The following is a 23,429-nucleotide window of genomic DNA, read 5'->3' as shown; positions in this document are numbered from 1 at the left end:
TTTATTTTAATATATATTGATTAAGTGATTGATTATAAAAAGTAAAAGAAAAAGAAATATCAAGGACTTAAAAAAGAGAAAAATAAAATAAAAGAGAAGAAAAGTTGAAAACTTTCAAGAAAGTGTAAGCAACGCGCTTTTGCGGGAGTTGGTGTGAAGATGATACCGAGATTTTGTCCGAATATGTGTAGTAGATATTACTCTCCTTGTCTCGCCAGGCGCAAATTCACTGCTCCTGAATGTAGTCGAGACAATTGTGCAATCAGGGGTAATATCGTCAATTTACATGCTAGATTTGGTATTTATTACTGAGATCTAAATCTTCTCAAAACAAAACAAAAAAAAATCTCTAAAACACCCTCAACTTGGGACAGTTGGCGCCTGCCATTGGTCCAAACTCTTAGAAAGCAAATGCCTTCTCCTGCATCTGAGCTGTAAATCTCAGACCACCCCGATCCCCACACTCAGAAATTCGAAAATATACTGCGGGAGAATAGAGAGAGAGAGTCTCTCCTCTTTATCATATCAAGAAAGTCCTCTAATTTTTGTTTGCTTCTTGGATTTTTTTTGGGTGGGGTGTGTGGAAGATCCAGAGAGATCATACAGAGAGAGAGAGAGAGAAGGAGAGAGAGAAAGAGATGGCAACCTTTGCAGGGACAACCCAGAAGTGTAAAGCTTGTGAGAAGACTGTTTATCTGGTTGATCAGCTTACTGCTGATAACAAAGTCTACCACAAGGCTTGTTTTAGATGCCATCACTGCAAGGGTACCCTCAAGGTACAAACATATATATTATCCTTTTGTTTACTTCAGTGTTTATTTTAATCGTTTTTTACTCTGTCGTTTGATTTTGATCCATAACCACTTGTTTATTTGTCATTTAGTGCTTAATTCTGGAAGTTTTGAATCTGAATTTTGTTTTTAGTTATACTGGGACTCCTTGGATCTTCTTTCATAACTCTTTTTTTTTTTAATAAATGGTAGTCTTCTGTTGTAACTGGATAAATGATAGTGGGAGAGCTGAAGTGAATGAACAGTTGTAATGAGAATAGTGCCATTCTTTTGTTTAAGGATGTTTGATTTTGCTTAATTATGTGGTATCTATGTTAGAGAATTGAAGTCTTGGTGTTGGAAAAATAACCCCCAATATGCACACAATCACACAAATTAAAGAGTAAAATAAGAAAAGATATAAGATTTAACGTGGTTCAGCTAGTATGTTTATATCCATAGATAAAATCGAGAAAAAGTTTTCTATTATAATAAAAATTGAAATTACATTACCAGTAGGTTCTAAAGCCTTTATATAAATAAAGTATTAGAAGTTTTTCTCAAAATATTTTCAAGATATGCACAAAATAATTTTCAGGAAATACACAAAATATTCTGGATATGCACATAATATTTCGCATGTTATATACAAGATATTTTCATAATTAAGCCACAACAACACTGGGTTTTGGAATGACAGATGAGGGTAATTCCTGGTTCAAGATGGAGTATTACCTGTTTCATTTTTCTTTCTTAAATTGAGTTACCATTTTCACTTGTTTGTAGAGTGAAAAGTATTAATTCACTTTTTCTGAACATTAGGGTATCTAAGGAAGCCTAATGAACAACGCAATTTTCAGTTGGATATGGTCTAAGCTTGACTTCCCTTTCCAGTTCCTTCTCATCGTTTTCTGTAAAAGAACATATTTGCGTGTGTGGTGTGCTTGTGTTTGTGTATGTATTGGGTTATTAAATAGTAAGCATCATAATCATCTATTGGTTTATGATTGATCCCTATCTTCTTTGGCATCCCTTGTGCAGTTGTGTTTACCCTTTTTTTCTCTTACAAAGCCATTCCTAGGCCTATCCTTAATTGTGAGGCATGGTTTACTCATTGAAGGATGCGAAGAAGATGTTAAATCATAATATTATCGGAAATTGAAAAGCATGATAAAGATTTGTGTATTCTTTATATATTCATTTTACAGTTTAATTTGGTATCTAAGAGAGGATTCAATTTCGGGCTGAGGAGGAAAACTCAATAGTTTTATTGAAATTTAGAATAAATCTGGATTGTGAAAAGCTCTTATTTGCTATTATTGTTTTAGTGAAGAGAAGTAGGAAATGGAAGGCAACAGGGGGGAGTGTTCTACCAGTTAATGATGATCAGTGTTTAGCTTTAAAGAATCTCTGATCGGAACCTTTGAAATTTCCTATGTCATCTTCTTACAGGAACCACATCATCTTCGTTTATTCTTCTGTGGATTAATTCATTTATCTGGCACCTTGCTGTCTCATCACCCCATTGGCAGCATTACTGCTTTTGGTTCTTGCCACATTCTTATCTTAATGATTGAAATGTGGAATGCTCTAGTTTTACTTTTCTGTTGATCATGATAATATTTCTCACTCAGGTCCTATATTGGCAAATCGAAAGTTGAAAATGTTGCCATCTGAATCTTAAATTATTTATGGTGTGAAGTTTGTAATCTTCAGCCTTTCTATGATGTAGCTATTATAGCATAAAAATGACTCAGCTTTGATTTAGATGTCTATCAGCATGATTTTACCCAGTTCATTTCTATATTTTTCTTCACATTTATTCTCCTTTTCTTCATCTATGCAGCTGAGTAACTATAGCTCCTTTGAGGGTGTTTTGTATTGCAAGCCTCACTTTGATCAACTGTTTAAAATGACCGGCAGCTTGGATAAAAGCTTTGAAGGTGCTCGCCTGTTTTTATTTTTATTTTTTTCCTGTGTTTTTTTTGGTGTAATCAACACTTATATGAGCATATTGATGATCTAATTTTTATTTTTCTTTTCTAGGAACTCCCAAAACTGTTAGGGTCGAGAGATCTGCTGATCAGGTATCTAATGATCTGGAGTTTCGTAGTTCTTCAGTCATACAAATGAATATACTTAGAGTTTGGGTCAGTAAACTGGTATCTATCAAAAGATATGACCAAGTGCACTTCATGTAGGTCCACAGCAACAGCAGAGTTTCAAGCATGTTTGCTGGAACTCAGGATAAATGTGTTGCATGCAAGAAAACCGTTTACCCGATTGAAAAGGTAAAATTAGATAGTTGATGCTGTATATCTCAGGTAATTTGACATTGATGAGCCCAAAAATTTCTGTTTCCTGCTGTCTGTGATGAAAAAATTTTCACCCTATAGCGGGCGTCTCTTTCAAAAATATTGTCATATACATCCATATGTTTTGTTCTTGTACAATTGATCATCATTAGCAGTATCCCATTTTGTGAAACTGGACCTCTGTGCTTCGTATGTCTTGATCTCCAATAAGTTTAATGAACAAATACTTCAAAACTTTATAGCCCAAAAACGTTCTTCTGCATATTTCAGGTTGCAGTGGATGGGACGTCATACCACAAGGGTTGTTTCAGGTGCACCCATGGAGGCTGTGTCATCAGTCCCTCAAACTATATAGCCCACGAACATCGTCTCTATTGTAGGCATCACCATAACCAGCTGTTCAAGGAGAAGGGTAACTTCAGCCAACTTGACAAGCATGAAAACACCAAGGAAGCCAATGGAGAAACAGTCGCATGAGTAAAACTCCGAATCTTCTGCACTGGCGCAACATTGGTGATTGCTTTGATAATAAGTTTTGCTGACTCTTGAAGCATATGAAAAGAGTTGTTGGAATTTCCTTGCATGAGTTATATTTATGTTATAGTTGGGGAAAATGAATATGTGGTAGAGGATTTTGTTTGTTGGCTAAAAGTTTTTGTGTGAGCTTTAAAATGGATATACTAGAGTTTGGTGTTTCAGTCCTTTTAATAAAACATTGATGCCTTTTATGTGATTTAAAGCTTTGATGAGTTCCAGATTTCTGTCTGCAGAGGAGATCAATGACTTTCTTTTTTGTCTTTCTCATGCTTCTCCATTGAAGATTGCAGAAGTATTTTTCTTTTTAAATTTTCGTGATTGTTTTATTTATTTATTTTGGGATTTGATGAGAACCAAAATTCAAATTCATCAATTTGATGTGGTTTGGTTATAGAGATATTTTATATTTTATAATTATTTTTGAAAAATATTTTATGTATATACTAAATTTTTTGAGAGGAAAACTTTCTAATTTATCAATGTAAGGGGTTCACAACTGTATTGATAATTCACTCTTAAATTAATTCTAGTATAAAAGTTCTTCTTACTTGCTGAGCAAATCATATTATTATTTTCATACTTGTATTTTATTTTCTTGTGATTGTATACATAGTGAGTGAGATTTATTTTTCCATGATTTTCTTACTGGTTATTTTTGAGTTTTAAGACCAAATCAAACTATGTCTAAGTTTTTAAGTCTTTGCCGAGGGGGAAGAGAGAAATTAATATTATATTTAGATAAAAATAAAATATTTAAAACGAAATATGTTAATTTAATAATTTATCAATGTCCTAAACAAGTGTACTTAACACAACTGATATTTTTTATGTCCTGTACAAATCAATCATAATACAAAAGATTGAAGTGGGCATTAGCAGAATTATGCAAAGAAGCAAATACCAAAGATTAAATGAGTTTATATTTTTTCTGTTTAATTTTAACAAGAAAATAAGTCAAATGGCATAACTATTGTACATATTATTATGTTTTAGTTCGAGAGATAAATTTTGGTAATTTAAATAAAATTAGGTTTATAAATTTTTTATTTTAATTATAAAATCATGAGAATAGTCAAGCTCTCTAATGAATTTCTATATGAAAGTTTATTATTCTTGATTCTATAAACATTTAAACACTTCACTAAGTAAATTTTAAGTATGCTTATTAATATTCTTCCTCAACTCATACTTCAAAATCACCATGAATAAAAATCTCAAGATCATTCCCAAAACCAAACTCTTTTCATTCTAAATGCTTTTGGTTCTGCCACCTAAATTTCTCTCCTCCAATTCATCACACCATCACCAGTTTCACCAAGAATTACCAGTATTTCAAAATTTGAATTCGGAGGTATCTTGATAGGATGCAAAAACAACATTCTTATCGTCTACTTTTTGTTTGTTTAAAATTAATTATTTACTACCTAATTAAGTTATTATTTTGTTAATTTTGATGATGCTTAAAATATAAAAAGAACAGCTGAAAAAGAAACAAAACAACCATCTATCACAGTCTAAGCCTTGGGCAAGGGCTTAGACCCTGCAGCAACATTAGATTTTGGCCCACGCACATAAGTCTTACCCAAAGCTTACACCTCTGAAGGGATAAGCACAACTAACCCTTGGACACAGCTTGCAGCCAAGGCAGCGAGATGAGACCATAATTATGTTCAACTAAGCCAAGGCAGCACTTGAAGTTTAAAGGCCCTGCGTGTAATGGAGACAAGCTTTGCTCAAGACTTGTGTCGCGATCTGTAGACCATTTAAAGAAAAGATAGATTTTTTGAAATTTAATAAAAAAATATCCTCCATGTCGAGATGTGAGGGCTGAAAATCATGAAAATATTATTTTGGAAAGGTAGGGATAAACTGGAATCAAGGGAAAAGATCCTAATCAACAAACAAAAAACCGTAGCTCCTTTTTCGCTATAAAGACAGCGGCTGCCAAGCAGAATAGATATCCTTCTTCTTCCCTACGCCACTGACAATCACTGCTGGAGATTCCGCACTGCCCTTTCATTCTTCTTCCTTTCTTTATCATTAAAAAAAAAAAAAAACTCTTTTGTATTAAAGACCATCATGAATGGCTAACTTGCTTTCTTTTGTTAGTTGAGATTTAGTGAACTCCAGTTATGTATTTATGAGATGGAATTAATTTAATCTATATTTTATATAACTGTAATATTTATTTATTTTCTACACTTATACATATTTGTGGTTTTGAATAGGGCTCGTTGAATATTGGAGAGGCAGCAAGCAACTAACCGAACCTCTCAAATCTATAATTGTTTAAGTGGTTCTGACACCTAGTAACGATCAGTGTCACATAAGAATGTAAGTAAGTAATTTGGTTGATCAATTCACACGGATGAATACGTCAACTTGAATCAAGTTCTTTTAGTTCTCAAGTTTATTGTCAAGTTAAATCTTGTTGACGTTCTCATAACTGTTTAGCAGCGAAAAACCAACTAATGAACATTTCTTGATTGGTTTAAAAATAAGAAATAATTAGTTGTCGAAACGTTTTCGACAACTACAACTGGTTTAAATAAAATAAATTCTTACATTTATAATCAATTATGTTACTGGAACTAATTATCTCGTCAATTAAGAATTTTTTTTTATAATTCTTTTAGTTTCTACCTTACAACCAAAAGTTTATTTAATATTATTCTACTTATTATTTATTTTATATTTTGCGTATTATATTCTACAAAATTCTTTTGTTTACTTTTCATTCATTGATCAAAAAAGAAAATTAGTTTTCAATTCTCTATAAATTCGACCCCATTTATCATTATTACAATTTTATTTTATTAGTTAAATAAGAATTTATTTTTAGTAGATTTGACACTCATCGTACCTTTACCATGCATGAGCTCGAAAATGGATGTGACTCCAATTGTTAAAATTTTGAAGGAATTCATTATTAGACCTGATTAGGTGTGTTTTTTGCTTAAATAATTGGGATTCACACTGCAAATGGAGTTCTCGATCAAATGCCCAAATGTGATGTGTTTACTTGGAAGTTGAAACAATAGGATTTGGACGAATGGTCTTAGGTTTTCAGGATATCAAAGTGCATAATCCCCATGGTAGTGTTATTTTGGATCAATTTTCCATGTGGATAATCATATATATATATATTAAGTCCATTAACTGTTATTTTGGCATTTAACGGCCGTCTCTTTTTAGAGTTTTGTATGGATAGTTGACATTTGGAAGACTAGATCCAGTTCCTTGCATAGTTGAAAAGAAGACAAATGAAATCCTGGAACCATTTGATAAATTAAGGAACCAAAAAGCAACGGCTTGATGCAATGAGATCTTATCAATTGCTTTAATGAGTTGATAATTGCGGAGCCCAGAATTTTGACCCGAGTTTTTGAAATTTGTGCTGATGATTGTCATGCAGTTTCAAAGTCCACTTCCCAAGCCTGCAGCACGGAAATTATTATAGTCTTCTCACATTCTTAATGAAGAAATCTGCCTCTTCAATGATTGTTGCTAGTTATCAATTCTTTCATACTTTCAATGTAAGCAAAGCAAGTTTCATGAGGTCAATTCGCTTTTTGGCTAAGATGATTTCATTTCAAAGTGCTATATTAAAAGTTGATCTTACGTTCTCTGATGCCCCAACCAGTGTTAAACACATAATGCATCAAGTCCTGTGTTAGAAAAGAATGAGATATAGCTGTTTGGAGTGTGAAATTTGACCCACCCTACTCATGGGAGCCACTCATTCTATGGCCTTGATTAAAAGATGTACCTCAAACATTAATGAGGAGGACTTCAACTTGCACCAAGATATTATGAGACAGCAAGTTGTGGTCAGGTATGACAAAGTCCTGCAAACTTAAAGGACTCCTTCACAAACATTTACTTCCTCTCATATTGGATGATTGTTGTAAACGAAGACAAAATTTATATACTGCTTTAAATTTGATTTGACAAGGAGTCTGGTGGTCCACATTGAGAGAATTCAATGTAATATTTATGGGGCTAGATGACTTTTATTGTGTTTTCATAGTTGCAGAATGTTTTGAGGTCGAGTTGGTTGAAGCTGCCCCACTCCAATGAAACAAAAGCGTCCAGCAAGTGGAGCAACACGCTTTTCTTATTCAAGCAAATAAAAGGTCATCTCTTGCTTTACTAGCTCTTCCCTGTAAGACTGGAGCTAGGAAGGGAATACATATATATATCTATATATATATATATATCAACACAAAGAATTAAAAACACTGCTGCTTTTATTACAAATGAAAATTTTATTAATTTGGTGGTGGTCTCAAAGTCCAATATGCAGAGCTGGTGATTGAAGGAATTTTAGTAAGCTGTCCCCACCAAATAATTCTAGCCTGAGCTAATGATTAACTTTACTGATAATATTATCTTCGAGTGAGATCATTATTATCTTATTCTTTTCTGCTAATGACAAAGTTGCAGTAGATATCTTCTTAGCTATATACACCCAAGTTTTGATATGTTAAAACATCAAAAGAGCTAGTTGCTTTCACGCATCAGGAGTTATCCTTTCAGATTACGGTTTCTGGAAAACCATTAAAACTAAACAGAGGACTATTAACTTGCAAACTCCAGATTCCCACGGGATTGATCATACTCCTAATACGTAAGATGTTAGTACCATTTAGTAGATTCAAAACATTTGTTTACTTCTCCAGTTTGCTTAGGTTTTAACGAGTAGGTGATCTTAACACATCTTGTTATTTAACTTATATCTTTTGATATAAAAAAGGAAACCCCTACGTATGTTAACATAGCTGATATATACAATGAGATAAGATGAACATGATCAGGACAAAAACTGATAAGTTATGTTTTATTTTATGTTAGATACTGTGCAGATAACTTCTTTTTTAAGAAAAAGAAAAAAGAAGAACTCCGATATATATATATATATATACGTTCTTTTTTTTTACAAAACAAGTTGACCAAATATCTAATCTACCCTGCATGTAAAATCTAGTTGAAGACCAATGTCGTTTAGCAAAGACTGTGTATTTCTTCAGACATTCATGTTCAATGTGTGAACAAGATATATATACATATATATATATATAGATATGTATTTATGCATATAGAAGATACAAAATCCATAAAACGGTGAATGATACAAGGGCTAAACCAGCTTTTGAGACATAATTCTCTCGGCCATAGTTGTTACAGGAAATTGTTAATTCTCATCGATTGTTTGACTTCATTCCCTACTAGGAGATGAAATTGATTAGGGACATCACCCTTCATACCTACTTAATTTTTTCTGTGATTGATTATTTTATGGTGTTTGGATGAAGCAATGATTATTAATTAGAAGCTGTATTCCTTGTATTTTAGTAAGAAATTGGTTCTTGACTTGAAAACAGTACATTTGGCCAATTGAAGTGAAATCTGGCCTATCTGCAAAATTCCTTAATGATATTAACTCCCTCGTTGCTAGTGTTCGTGTTTTTGCACTATTTCATGTGTATGATCAGGGTAAGATTTACTTAAAATGGAATTTCTTGTCTATTGAATAGGGGTATTCTTCGACCTCAGATTGGTATATGCAAGGCTCAGGTATTAACCACACTGATAAAAATTTAAGAGACTAAAAGTTTAGACCTTTTACATTTGTGGTTTATTTTCCAACATGAACCTCCTCCTTGTTAATACTCAAAAAGTTTAAGAACTTGGGCAAACATGATAATGGTTTTCAAAGGAAACTATAGTTTCCATTTTAGAATATAAGTTGATTAAGAGTAATGTTGGCTTTTACCATTTACCCTTCCCTATACAAGTGTGCATTACTCAAAGATCCCAACTTGAAACTTCTTGTTAACATTGATTTTTACCTGCCACCCTGAATGTGAAACCCTTTGATTTCCACAGGTGATTTGAGAAATTTTGGTCCCGCTCTGTTATGTTAACATGAAATCTACTCAGCTTGCAGCCTCTGAGATGCTCTTCAAAGAGGGTTGCCATGTTCTTGATTTCAACCCAGCTTGATTGGTTGACGCTGCCACTCGAGATCGGTGCCTTTCATGCTTTGCAACCTGAACATGTTGGATATTAGGATTTAGAAACAAGTTTTCAAGAAAGAAAAGTAATGAATTTCCTTGATACATGACCATTAGTCAATCATTAAAGAGTAGATATATATATATATATATATATCAGTTGTAGCTCAAAAGTTTTGTTATATATACGCTAATCAATACTCAAATTCTAACAGGTAGCAGATGTGAAATAATTTGTTGGCCAGTTAATCTTGTACAACAAAATCAAAGAAAGAATCATGGAGACTATATGAGTCATGGATTGTTTGATGGTTATTTTAATTCACCTGAGTATCCCTCTCTGGTCCAGATCTTCTTCCTGGTATAGTTTCTGGTTTCAAACCATCCTTGTGATCAGCTTCCTGGTATTTCTTCATCTTTGCACACTTCTTTGCCCATAATCCCTTCATAACCTCTACATAAACCAACAAAACCAAACAAGACCCACCCAGTTTAAATCACCAGAAAAAAGCACAAAATGATGCAACAATTGACCAGACAGAGATATAGATGCGTCTATACCTTGAGTAGTGATAAGCCTATAAACTTGTCCAAGAACAAGAGTATCTGTTGGGCGGAGAAGCTTAATCCTGGTGACCCGAACAGATTCGGCATTGGAGGCGTTGGAGTTTGATGGACACAAGGTGGTGGAAATAAGAAGAGCCACATAGTGACCAGGGTTAGTCCTCATCACCTCGCTAGCACTCACAGGCCAATACAATCTGTCTACTTTCCCAGATGGGTGTTGTATCGCCAGTGTTGCTGCATCTACCGCCTGACAGTTACCCATTTTCAGAGCTCTGAAACCTAAAGTGAAGATGAAAGGAGGAAGTTTAGTGAGATGCTTCAACAGTGTGTTTATAGCCACCAACTCTGTCAAATATGGTAAAATGCCTTTTCTACTTATTATATGACAAGCTTTTCTAATTTTAGTCCATTATTTACTACAATGTGATTATTAGTTGTAATTGCCACTCAACCCATTAATTACTTTCTTTTTCTTTTCTTAAATATGGATTATATTATGAGAGTAATGAGGTGTTATTATTGATTAAGATTGATGTAAATAAGGTTAGTAAGTCTTAACCATATTATAAAAACGTATTTAATACAAATTTAAGTTAAATAAATTACTTTTTTTAAAAAAAAAATTTGGTGTGTAAATTTTTATCTAAAAAAGTAAAAATAAAAAACTAAAAAAGAAATGTAAGGGTCATTGTGATAGCGTGAAATGACGTCGTTTTCTATAAGAGACAGAAAGAAAGTGGGGCCAGAGGTGCTATGTACAATTACAAAATCTTTTTTGTCCCCAGGGACCACCCGCCTATTTATATTTTTCACTTAAATTTAATTTAAAATTCGAAATTTGCTTAACTAAAATTTATTTCTTGATTTAATTGTAAATAAAATAAAACTCTTCTTTAATATTCAGAAGCTGAATTACATAAAACATTTTACCATAACTTTATTTTCACTAAAAATAAATATGAAAATGCATTGTTCTTACGTAATTTTAAAAATATATAAATCATGTAAAGTGGCACGCGCCTAAAAGAGCGTGAGCAGATGAGATTAGGAGGAAGACGTTTCGCGTTGGTCACCGGATGGAACATCAAAAGAGAGGGGTGAAAAATAGCGTGTGTAACCGTTAAGGTCGTGGGTCCCAGGTGACGACTACCACATGCAGATCCCTCGACACGTAATGAGTGCGTGTCGCGTGTGCAAGAGAATGCTTTTCTTTTTTCTCACTTATTTAAATTATTTTCGTCCTATTTTGAAAAACCAAAGCTTCTTTTTGTAAGTTGGTGGGCATAATAAAATGTATTGCGGTATATTATGACATCATAAATATTTTTATTATAAATGATGCTCATTAATTTTAAGTAAACAAAATCAATATTTTTACAACTAATTACTGCATATGTAGCTTCAAGTGTGAGAAAGAATTCATTATAATTCAAATATTTTTTTTAAATTAGATTTAGAATAAGATTAAAAAGACTAAGTTGAAGTTTGTTTCTGAATATTTCAATAATTAATTTCAAAATTGGTAATTAATTTGTTTTATTTATTTATTACATCAAACTACTTGGATTAATAAAATAATTTATTCTCTAATTTTATTTTTATTTATACTAGTCAATTTTCTTAGTTCAAAATTAATTTGATGGTTAATAGGGTGATTTAATTATCGACGGAAGCATGATTTAAGGTATGTTTGTTTACCTTTTTTACCCACAGAATTGAGTAATGAGTATTTATCATGGGGGGTGGGGGACCATGATAAGCTTCCATGCTCTGCTGTCCAACTTGGAAACAAAAACATCAGATCAGATCATAATACAGATCAACTCTTGGGACCCACTACTTACTCTCTCAGATTAATATTATTTTTTAATTAATTAATTGCATCAAGTCACAACTTTTATTTTTTTTTTTATATTAATTCATGAAGTTGCAACCGTGCAACGATAATTTAATAATTTGCGCATAAAATGTTAAACACAGAAAATTAACCGGAGAGCAAGTTGGCGTTCATGTTTTTTTTTTTTTTTTTTTCCCTCTTTTTTCCTTAAAATTTCTAAATTAAAAGTCTGTTTATGTGTATATGTTCTTATTTTAAGAATAATATTATTACAATTTTTAAATTATTTAATTGATAAATATATAGATTATCAATTCAAAAAATATATATTTTTTGTCAAATAATTTAACTCATAAGGGTAAATTAGATAAAAACTCTTCATATTTTAATATTATGATTATATTTATATTTATTTTATAAAAAATAATTATTTGATGTTTATATTATAAAAATATTAATAAAATTAGAATATATTTTTTTATTTTAATATGAATAATTACTCAAAATAAAATTTGAGGTGAAAGATGTTATTAAATTATAAATAAAATACAACAATTAATGATAAGTTTATTATTATTTTTTTTATAAAAAAAAAAGAAAGAAATTTCCAGCACATATTGATTAAGTTAATCCTCGTGAAATTAACCTGATCACATGCCAAACTGCACTTCTCAATGTCTTGAAGCACTACTTTCTACTTGTGCATACATAAAAATAATTTCCATTTAATTAAGTATTATTGGTTAAGCTAATCACATAATTAAGAAACTTATATATCTGGGGAAGTACATAATTTTAATACAAACCTATAAAATAATACCAAATTTTTACCATTCATTATCTTAATGAACATATTTATTCATGATAAATTTTTTAAAGAGTTAATTAATTATGAAAACATAAAAATAATTAATTAAATCAAAACCACTATAAATAACAATAAATTTGTCATTAATCTATCTTAATGTTTTTTTTTTTTTTTAATTTTTAATACAAAAACCAAAAGAAATTTTTTAAAAAATAATTATAGTTTTTTTTATAATTTAATAATTGAAGACATATTAAATGATTGAGACAATGTTCAAATTCTTTGGTGCAAAAATATGGCCAACTTATACAGCTAGATTTCAAAATCCCTCTGCATATTACGAAGATCTCCAACTTCTTTTCCTTTGTAATCTCTACATTTATATGCATAATACATGTGGAAAAATCCAATTTTTATATTGCTTTTATGGTTGATCTTTTTTATGTGTGTGTGTATATATATATATATATAATATTAAACTAATGGGTATGATTGAGCTCCTCCTCCTTTTCATGAATTGAATTGGGAAGGGGCCCATATGGTGCCATAATTTATAATTTTAGGAAAAAAAAAAAAAAAAAAAAAAAAAAGTGTAATTTTAGGAATTAAACAGCATTTAGAATATTCCCAGGATTGCTTGAGAGAAGAAATTGAGCTTAGCTGTGTTTGTATATATAAGTTTATTATCATTAATTACTAATTTAATAAATGAAGCAAATCTGAAAATTCAACTTTTTATTAGGATCTTTCTTTTGTGTTGTAAACAAATGGGTTCATACTCCATACAAAATTAAAGCTGAAAGAGAATGTTTTTTGTGCGTCTCCAACTTAAAACAAACAATTATAGTTTACATTTTTTGGACCACATTATACATATAATGAATATAATAATTAGCAAGAGCATAATCCAGCTCTTATAGTACATAATTAGTACCACCATAATGATGGATTAAGAGTTGAAAGCATTAATTTCTTTTTTGGAATTAATGAAAAAGAAATGGATTGATGACAGATAAGTACTTACAAAGTAAAGAAGAGTAAGTTGGTATCTTGAGCTTTGCGAGGATTCTTCCTTTGAAGAATGTAATATTAAATCATAAATCAATCAAAGCCATTAGAATTAAACAGTGAATTTAACAAAACAAGAATTAAATTTTGGTTAACATGTTGAATCACATTAAATCTTTCCCAATATGAATACACAAAACTTTTTTTTTTTTTTTTTTTCTTCTGTTCTCTCAATTTTCTCCCCATCCAATTATTATTATTATTATTATTATTTGTAGTTAATTTCTTCTCCTTTGTGCTATTTTTAGAAGAAATCTATAAATTTTCTAAAATTTATTTATAATTCATATTTAATTCAATTAAAATTAAAAATTATTTTACAATTCTTTTAATCAAGAATTATATCTTCTCCTAATCCCACCCAAAAAAAATATTTATTGTTTGAAACTTGGGTCACTATATTTAGATGGATATTCGAACATTAATTTAGAAGTCAATTTATCAGTATATAAAAATAAATGAGATGTATGATTCAATATTCCCTTTTGTGAACTTGAAAAAAAAAAAATATTACCTTCATTTCAGTCCGCATAAAATTAAAATGATAGCATTAAAAAGGTTAGAAAGAAAATAAATCATACAAAAATATTATATTTTTTGACAAATCATTATTGATTGAATTAGTCTTGCTCAACTTTGAGCAACTTGAAGAAGACAGACGTCTTGTAATAATGATTCCAAGATATATTTGTAAGCATCTGTTTTGGTTTGTGTGTGATCATCCAACCCTTAAATTAAACATTGCTTGGATCCAACATTAAATTTCTTCAAATAAGAAAAAGGAAAAAACCACTTTCCAAGCATTAGGTCATGGTTTTGACACATTGCTTTGCTTGCCCATAAAGTATGCCTTAAAAAGCAGCAGTTACCCTGTCAATTTTCAGCTCATCAGTCATCCATCACACACCCTTATCTCATTCACAACTACTACCTACATCCCAGTCCACGTACCTAAACAACACAACAAAACAAACTTGACACAATTCTATTTTCTTGCAGACTCTTTCCACATCCCATGACATCTGCACCCATATTACACAATCTGAAAAAGCAAACAAAAACATGAACTTACTTCCTTCTTATCCTAATATTGATACATATATATATATATATATATATATATAACTTCCTTGTTTAGATGCAGCACCTAATCAACCAGATTGGGAATATAATGCTTTAAACAGCATCCCAGTTAATTAGTGCGCTACCGGATTACGAAATAGATTAAAATGAATGACAAAGCAATATAATCGCTTCATTGATACATAAAATCCACACCTCCCATTGGATTTACAGCAAGGAAAAACAATTCAACAAATGTTCTAAGGCATCCTATAAAGGAGACTATCTTATACAGAGCAATATCATGTTACAGGCTTTTAAGAAGTGATCCTTGATGTGATTAAACATGTGAGCCAGAAAGGAGGAATTCAGAAGATATTAAGGAAACCATATTTTAGAGCATCACCTAATAACTCATAATTCTGGCACGGGCACGTCACACAGATGGGAAATATTTGTTTAGATTGAAGGGCAGTGAATAAAATTCTTCACTTCTTGTGTCACTTTTATAGGACCTGAACTTATCCCACCAGTGTTTACCCCTGTCTTTCCTGATGGCACCATCCTTATGATGCAATGTATTATCTAAAAAGAAGGCCAAACAGCCCGCAACAAATGCTTCCGACGAGAAAGGGACATTTATCATGTCATTGAACTGCCAAGTAGAAAACATGGAATGTTGATTAGTGGAATTCAACTGACTATAACATGATTCTAGCAAAATTGTATTTAGATTTAAGACACTCCAGATCTAAGGGTTAATAATGTATGCATACCCATCTTGCCCTAGTGTGGACTGGACCAAAACCGTTAATTGCAGTGTACTCGTTGAAGTACTGTGGCACAGACAAGCCCATGAAGATGGAGAAGCCTAGTATGAACTTTGTCCGGAAGCTGTTAAGATTGCAAAACTGAAGAAAACTTAGACCTCCAGCACCTGTAGATTACGATGAAACAGAATACATAATTACCTATAAGTGTGTGAATCAGATACTTATAGTTCTGGTTGTTGAAAGATAAGGTTCATACCAACATAAGCAAAGAAGAGACAGTACAAAGCAGCAATTATTGGTGCTGGAATTGAAGCAAAGACTGCTCCAAATTTTCCTGCATATTTATGTGATGGAAACATGAACAAAATGCTCCAAAAGAAATATGGAAAAGTGGACATGTTTAATCAGAAGCTCAGAAATTAACAGCTTACCAAGAACAGAAAAGAAAATCATGAAGCCAGCAGATATTTGAACAACCCTTCGGCTGCCAACACGTGTCAAGGCCAAAAGACCAGCATTCTCTCTATGAAAATAAACCACAAGTCAACATGGAAATTTATATTTCAATATATTGAATGCAAACACTAGTGCACTAGAACTGTTTCCCAAGTAAGAAACTTACACAGAAACAGAAGATCCATTCACAGTGCCAAACAGCCCAGAAATCAAAATTGCAACTCCCTAAGCCAGAAAGGAAGTATGTTAATTTAGAACATGAGGACTTAGCATTCAGCTATGGTGGAAGTCCAAAAACTTTGCACAGAAGCATCACTTGCAGATCATAACATAAAGAAAACAAATATTTTGCACTATACCTGACTACGGGGGGCGTCATCCTTGCATCAGCTGGACAGCCCCAAGAATGGCCGTTAACCTTATCCACTTGAAGAAGGGTTTTATTATTTTTGCTTTTATTGAGTTCTGAAATTATTCAATTGAATGATTTCCATCCTCAATTTCTGAATTACATTTTCTTTTTAATGACAAATTTCTCTCTCTAGTTTGTTCCAAATCAATTGGTTAGAATTTCAAGCATCCAGTCACTTCTGATGTTCTTTAAATTTATTTGCTACTTGTGCATGGGTTTGCATTCCCTTTGTGCATAAAGTAAATGAAACACTTCGCACTTTTAAAAAAAAAAAATATTCATTTGCTACTTGGTCTTTGGTTGAAGGGAATAATTGATTACTAAACAGATTAATAAGACAAGATCACTTATTTTGAAATTTTTCATATACATGTAAAATCAAAACATATTGATCTAATAATATGATTCATGCATAAAGCAGGTTTAAGTGCCAATAACCCTAAACTTGAATTATCAAGTTTCATATTTTGATATTTTTCACATACATGTGAAGTTAAAAAGTATTGATCGCACAACATGATCCACACATAGATCCACTTTATAGCTAAGAATCCTTAACAAATTTGAACTGATCAAGTTTGTCAAGATCATTATGAAATAACAAGTGAGCAAGCGCCATAAGTACCTGCCAACCAATACCGCGGCTGAGAATAGAAGATGGCAACATCGTTGCGCTAGCATACCTTGAGACCGCAATAAAAGTACCAGTGGACTGTTAATATCATTAGGTATATGTGAGAAACCAGTAAGCTTTGATAAATTAAATAACACATGCTAATCAAGTAATTCAAGGAAATATTATCTAATAGAAGAAAAAAACAGAATATGAAGTTCAGAATTACAAAAACTTTTGTATGAAATAGATGAACTATTCAATGGAAAACCAACATTATAGCAAGGAAAAATATATTTTCAGTGCATGCATAATTGCAGAATCATGACTTGAACATATTATAATGGATATACAAATTCCATTGTTGAAACAATCAGAAGAATGAAATAAATAGGTGGTGTGTGAAAAACAATGTGGAATTAGAGAAACTGGCATCATAACACATGATGCTGATGATGGTAATGATAATGATGACGACAACAATTACAAGAATAATGATTTAGTTCGTTATTAGTTTAAAAGGTGAAAAAAAGGAATGAAATAAGTAAACAGACCTCAACCAGTGCAACAAAAGAAGTCACCATCATGGCAAAAGCTTCACCGGCATCAAATGCTGGTGGTCCCCATTGAAAGGGCCATGGAACTCTTATCCTGAAAACCATGGAAGGTAATGGCTATAAGTCATGCTTATCTAGGGATTGCACACTACTCACACATATACACACAATGGTAAAGCAGTATTGAGAGTGCACCATACTACTGCTTGAAAGTAACAACTGAATTGTTCAATATGAAACCATTAATAAAAAACTAAAAGCAATAATCACCATAAAGAAAATAATAAATGATTCGGAGTTCCACAACATATAATTAGAACTTGTTGCATTACAATGTTTCTCCAATCATGTGAAGATTCACTTTTTTACCATATAACTCAACCCTTTGGATACAAGGTTGCTAATCTTTTAATAGCTATACATACTCATTAAAAACGTTAAAAAATATAAACATAATAATTATGACAGAGATTTGTTACTCCCTTTAAGAAAAAAGGGAGATTGAGCCATTACTCTAACAACCCAATTTATTGGGATAAACTCGAGCAATGAGTTTAGCGACACAATTATATTAGGAAATTGAAACAACCATCAGTAATATTACATATAGACATACATACATTACAAATAGCTAAACTCATTCAAAACCAGGTTCCTAGAGATCATGAACGTCAAGCCGGAGTTTTAAATTATAAGAAGTGTAGCTATTACAAGTCAAGACTTCATTTCCAAGATTTGCAGATGAAGAAATTTGAAAGATATACACTGATCAAAGGATGTAGCCAAAAACTTACCATGGAGCTGCATCAATAAGACCAGCACGATCAGTACGACAGCTAGCTTGTGTCTTTGGGGCAGCGTGGTTATAAGCTCCACCAACAGTAAGTAGGTGAGCATAAATCCACACAATCACCACGGCAAATATGACAGCAAAACGATCAAATATATTTTTCCCTGAATGTAGAACATGGGGCATATACTGCAAAGCAACAAAGTAACAAATATTAACCCTGTTAATATTCATTGCTTTCTAAAAGCATCAGCATGTTAGAAGTAGCAAAATCTAAGATACATAGAATCATTAGAACTCCTTTGGGAAACAACATGTGCAACATATCACATGTTATTAAACATTACCTGTGAAACAAATACTAAAATGATAAGCTCGGGCAGGCCAATCTCAACACATTTAGCTACCTGAAAGGTGCAAGACAGCAGTCAATATCCAAGATGATGAGATTATTTGGAAAGCATGTATATGTGGTTTTCATGTGTCCCCATATATGAAACAAATGAGTACTTACCCCAGGAAAACCAAACTCATACAGCCCAAAACCAGCTAGACCAACCAAAGGAACAGCAGAAAGTGGACTTAAAAACCTGAAACAAGGAAAAGTAAGCCCAAATGACTCTGAAGCAGCTAGAGCATGTTGAAGTTTTGGGTTGATGCTAAAAATGAATCAAACACAAAAAATATATTATTATAAAGCAAACAAACAACAATGAAAATCATCTTTGAATCAAAATCATATATATTTCAAATAAATAAATTAAGACGAAGGAAACAGAAAAATAATTTGTCCATGTTGCGAAATAATATAGTTTAGTAACAAATTTTTTCAATGCTTAAGCTAATTGGAAAATGTTCCACTTATTTCTATATAATATTCTAACACCTCCTTGCACTTGCAAGTGAGATTAAGCATAGATCAAACCCCATATATGAACTACATAATACAAATGCAGAGAGGCAGCGGAAATATACAGAAAAGACAACCTTCAAAAAAATATATAAAGAAAAAGCAAGGATAAGGCTTGAAGAGAGAACTTAAAGCTCTAATAATAAATTTCCCGAGAAGATTTTTATTCTAACACATGGCATCTGGTACACAGTCCAATTAATTACATGGAAAATATGAACCTTAGCTGTATTAAGAAACTTCATTAATTATTATTAGTATTAACTAATTTACGTTCCAAACTGACCTTGTAACATTTCGCCAAAGGCCACTAAAGCCTAGGACAATTTGAAGAGTGGACGCAACAATCAGGGCACCCTGGATTGCTCGCATTGTCCTCTTAAACCTCTGGAAATGAATCAAAAACACAATTACAGCTTACTAAGACAGAAACTGATGATCATCAATGGAACCAACATGGTGCTTCCTTTTCACAATAATCCTCTTTCTTTTAAGTCATTAACTTTTTACATGGAATAGGAAGGGAATTATGCAGATTGTCATACAATAATTCAGCACTAGTTCTCTCCTTTTTCTCTGAAATAATCATTGACAAGAAAACGAACACTATATATTGCAACACGTGCATTCTGGATGTCTAATTATACATCATCCAGTTACTATAAACATGTTATTCACAAACTGAATGTTCCACTGATATCACGTTATAAAACGGGATTGGATGTAGGTCACAAAACCTCAATAGGGTCTGGAACGTCACTGAATCGGCCAGAAAGAATAATTGAGATTGTGGCTGGGACAAAGGTGTAGGAGCCTCCAATCACAGCAGGTAACCTAGTTCCAAACAATGTTTGCAGCAATGTGTTCAAACCAGCAACAAAAAGCAATGTCTGGATCACCTTCGCTTTCTCCTCCTACGAGAATGGAAAGATCATTCTCATCATATTGTGGAATATTATTAAAGAGAGAATACATGTCATAGAATAGGCGTGTTAGTTCTTTTAGAAATGCCTTACATTTCCACCCCCCATTTGCGGAACAAGTGAAGCAGGAATAAGAACTGTTGTGCCAAGCATCACAAGATAATGCTGAAAGCCAAGTAGTATAGCCTCCGCTGCAACAAACATGAATCAGAGTTTCAGTAAATTAAATGCAATTTCTCTACGATGAAAGCTACAACCAGTCAAGATAAAAGAAAAAGACAAGCAAAGATAATTTGACTACAAAAATTTACCCAGAGTAGTATGGTAAAATTTTCTGAACCACAACAGTACATTTGTTGAAAGTTCCTTACATATATCAAAATGGCAACAGAAGTTGATGCAGGCAACCCCAAAATGAGACAAAATCTTTGTGCAGATGAGCCATAATGATAAGTGAAAAAAGAGATTCAATCAAGAGGAAATCAATTAATAATAAAGGAAAAAAATTATTCCAATTTGTTGGAAATAGAATCTGCCGATTAATTAATGTACAACTGACAGAGAAATCCAGTTCCCAAGTTCCCTGAACAGTAACGAAAAAGGAGGCTAAAACATATCAGCAGAATATAATTAAAATTCTAAGATGTTTAAATAAGAAGGGTGGTTGGGTTTTCTCTTCTTTATTTTCTTTTTTGTTTTTTCACAAAATTAGAATATTAAAACAATGAAACACCGGGAACTTGTTTTCAGAAGAGAGCATTTGCTTTTTGAAAAGAAATATCTAGTAAAAGAAAAGAGGACCCAAAAAGCTACTTTCAGCTAAAGAAATACTGAGAAAAGCACATACCCAACACAATAACAAATACCAAAAGACTTCCTCTCAAAAGAACAAATACCAAAAGCTTATCTAAAATATTCCTAAGCTGGATTCACGGGAATCACAGTCACTCACTCAGAACCAAAAACATTCCGTGAAAATCCAATTTATATCTCAAAAAATAAACAGAATTTTGAAGCTATAATTTTACAGAACTAGTTGAAAGCTCATTAAAGCATAAAAGTAAAGTGCGAAGCAAAGATGCTCACGCCACGGAGGAGGACTTGTAATGCAATAAGAAATGTTGGGTAGCTGATCCTTTGGTGGGTGCGGCTGCGGTTCATCTGCTTTCGGCGCCGGAGCTCCTCCTCCTGCCATGATCTCTCTCTTTCTCTAACTGAAACTGTCTTTCTCTAAGAAAAACAAGCAGTCAACAATCACTAAGAAACAAAAGAAACACAAAGCAAAAACCCAAATCTGAGTACGACCCAGATCCCAAATCTCAAGTGAAGTGCCAGGGAAAGTGAGAAAGAGTGAGAAACTAGAGGACCAACAGAGGGAAACAGTCACATGTATGCCTAATGATATAGAAAAAAGCGAGTGAGTTAGAAAGAGCTCTTAACAGTGTAAAGTGGAGCTGAAGGTAGACTAGAGTATTACAAGGATGGTTTAGAGGATAAATGAAAGGAAAATAATGGCCTTAGTAATTGCGGATTAACATAACTAGAAAACAGTGAGAAGGAGGAAGGTACCTTTTAAGAGACTTCAAAGCAAAATCGAGTGAAAGAGCATTAAAGGTCAATAATGAATCATGTACCCCACACCACCACCTAGAAATTGCTTAAGGTGATGAAAAATAAAAAGGCAAAAAAGATAAACAGTGCAGCAGAAGGTGTGATTTTTGAAAAACAGTGAAGCAGAACCAAGTGAAGGGAAGACCCTCTACCGCTCTCTCTCTCTCTCTCTCTCTCTCTAGACTACAAATTGATTTTTCTCTCACAATATACTCTGTGAACCAGTTTTTCTCTCTCTCTCTCTCTCCCTCACTAAACCATGGAAAAAGAGAGCACAAAAAATAGTAACAGTGTTTTCTTTTATTTCTTTTTTTATTTAAATCATACGGGTGTCCTTCAATCATGCAAAAAGCAACAGAAAGAAAGCAAGATGGAGGAGGTCCGTCCATGGGAAAATGATATTGACAAGACTAAAAAATTTCATTCTCTTCCTGAACGACACCGTTTTATGATGGATCTATGGCGGCCTCATAGTTGTTCTTGGCAATATCAAATCCCACGCTTGCCCCCGATGAGGCACGTTCTTGGAATGAAAAGACGGAATTACACTTGAGGAATTGAGGAAGTGGTGGGGTGCCGCAAGCAAGGGCAATATTGGAAAAGGAAAAAGAGACAAGGGAACCGACACAATCCTCATCCCACCCCCACCCCCAATCGCTGGCTGTTGTCGCTCGGCTCATGAATTTTGATCATCTTTTTCGGTTCACTCCCCCTAAAAAAACCCTAACCATTTTGCGTCACTCTCAATTTTCTAATATTCTAAAATAAGTTATTTTACTCTTCAAGATCATTAAAAAGTTTTTATACAAATTCATGTTCAGTTAAATCTTGAAATTTTGAATTGTCATAGATTTAACTTGTTAGTTAATAATGTTCTGATACACTCTACAAATATTTAATTACTAATTTAGTTAAGACAAATGAAAATAAATAAAACTTATTGATATTAAAGTCTAACATATTTCATTTAATTCAACTTCTTTTTTCCTTTTTTCTTCTCTTAACTTTTTCCTTTTTCTTTGTTTTAATTTATCTCCCCCTCCCTCCCTTTTTTTTTTGGACTTATGTTCTAGTTTATGTCAATTCTAATTTAAAAGTGTTTTTCAAAACTTTTACTTTAATAAATTTGGGGTTCCTCAGCATGCTTTATAGAGTGCTCACATTTTATATATATACATATATATATGTGATCTTGAATTCTTATACTTTTCAATCTTCATAATATTTACGATATTAACAATTAATATTTTTTTTTATTAAATTATCTTGTATTATTATCTCATCAAGTAAAAATTACAAAGTTAACTATTTTTAAATAAATCACCTAATAAATTAAATATGTTTAAATAAAGTTCTTTTACAAAGAAATCATTCAATAGAATGTTAAGTTTTTCAAGACATGT

At 32.3% G+C, this 23,429-nt stretch overlaps 3 protein-coding genes and 1 long non-coding RNA gene across 5 annotated transcripts; 2 read left to right on the top strand and 2 right to left on the bottom strand.

Annotated features, from left to right (window-relative positions):
* Positions 1-383: 383 nt before the first annotated feature.
* On the top strand, positions 384-3,818 carry LOC110810138 (LIM domain-containing protein WLIM1-like). The gene is made up of 5 exons (XM_088210900.1): positions 384-776; positions 2,617-2,713; positions 2,817-2,857; positions 2,972-3,061; positions 3,356-3,818. Exons 1-5 carry the CDS (start codon positions 639-641, stop codon positions 3,560-3,562), a joined length of 573 nt encoding a protein of 190 aa, XP_088067026.1. The 5' UTR covers positions 384-638; the 3' UTR covers positions 3,563-3,818.
* A 1,296-nt stretch (positions 3,819-5,114) lies between these two features.
* Positions 5,115-9,202, top strand: LOC110810141 (uncharacterized). Of its 2 annotated transcripts, XR_015816157.1 has the most exons (5): positions 5,115-5,956; positions 7,038-7,158; positions 7,266-7,457; positions 7,659-7,758; positions 9,160-9,202. It is a non-coding gene; the product is annotated as an uncharacterized LOC110810141 (long non-coding RNA). The 2 variants fall into 2 exon arrangements; XR_015816156.1 differs by having other exon boundaries at positions 7,266-7,758.
* A 127-nt stretch (positions 9,203-9,329) lies between these two features.
* Positions 9,330-10,563, bottom strand: LOC110810140 (D-ribose-binding periplasmic protein). The gene is made up of 3 exons (XM_022036213.2): positions 10,201-10,563; positions 9,966-10,093; positions 9,330-9,675 (listed from the first exon to the last, which is right to left on the bottom strand). The coding sequence occupies exons 1-3, from the start codon at positions 10,466-10,468 to the stop codon at positions 9,562-9,564; spliced, it is 510 nt and encodes a 169-aa protein (XP_021891905.1). The 5' UTR covers positions 10,469-10,563; the 3' UTR covers positions 9,330-9,561.
* A 4,586-nt stretch (positions 10,564-15,149) lies between these two features.
* Positions 15,150-22,125, bottom strand: LOC110810122 (nucleobase-ascorbate transporter 6). The gene is made up of 15 exons (XM_022036192.2): positions 21,985-22,125; positions 21,502-21,645; positions 20,509-20,606; positions 20,230-20,406; positions 19,779-19,879; positions 19,097-19,172; positions 18,930-18,989; positions 18,587-18,771; positions 17,790-17,886; positions 17,248-17,334; positions 16,377-16,435; positions 16,186-16,277; positions 16,011-16,088; positions 15,758-15,918; positions 15,150-15,636 (listed from the first exon to the last, which is right to left on the bottom strand). The coding sequence occupies exons 2-15, from the start codon at positions 21,608-21,610 to the stop codon at positions 15,418-15,420; spliced, it is 1,599 nt and encodes a 532-aa protein (XP_021891884.1). The 5' UTR covers positions 21,611-21,645; positions 21,985-22,125; the 3' UTR covers positions 15,150-15,417.
* Between the last annotated feature and the right edge of the window lie 1,304 nt (positions 22,126-23,429).

This window comes from Carica papaya, chromosome 9 (assembly GCF_054855325.1).
Source record: "Carica papaya isolate Zhongbai chromosome 9, ASM5485532v1, whole genome shotgun sequence".
NCBI classification, from domain to species: Eukaryota; Viridiplantae; Streptophyta; class Magnoliopsida; order Brassicales; family Caricaceae; genus Carica; species Carica papaya.
The sequence above is the reverse complement of the archived record's forward strand: the minus strand, read 5'-3'. Positions and strand labels throughout refer to the sequence as shown.

Bases quoted from the DNA above. Each gene is read 5' to 3' on its own strand.
- LOC110810122 (XM_022036192.2), bottom strand. From the start codon at position 21,610: ATGGCAGGAGGAGGAGCTCCGGCGCCGAAAGCAGATGAACCGCAGCCG. The intron at 17,887-18,586 runs GTAAGTTTTTGG...CATGGTTTTCAG, and splicing joins CTTATTGATGCAGCTCCATG to GATAAGAGTTCCATGGCCCT. The intron at 16,278-16,376 runs GTAAGTTTCTTA...TTATTTTCATAG, and splicing joins AATGGATCTTCTGTTTCTGT to AGAGAATGCTGGTCTTTTGG.
- LOC110810138 (XM_088210900.1), top strand. From the start codon at position 639: ATGGCAACCTTTGCAGGGACAACCCAGAAGTGTAAAGCTTGTGAGAAG. The intron at 2,858-2,971 runs GTATCTAATGAT...CACTTCATGTAG, and splicing joins TCGAGAGATCTGCTGATCAG to GTCCACAGCAACAGCAGAGT. The intron at 3,062-3,355 runs GTAAAATTAGAT...TGCATATTTCAG, and splicing joins CCGTTTACCCGATTGAAAAG to GTTGCAGTGGATGGGACGTC.
- LOC110810140 (XM_022036213.2), bottom strand. From the start codon at position 10,468: ATGGGTAACTGTCAGGCGGTAGATGCAGCAACACTGGCGATACAACAC. The intron at 10,094-10,200 runs GTATAGACGCAT...TGGTTTATGTAG, and splicing joins TAGGCTTATCACTACTCAAG to AGGTTATGAAGGGATTATGG. The intron at 9,676-9,965 runs GTGAATTAAAAT...CAACATGTTCAG, and splicing joins GACCAGAGAGGGATACTCAG to GTTGCAAAGCATGAAAGGCA.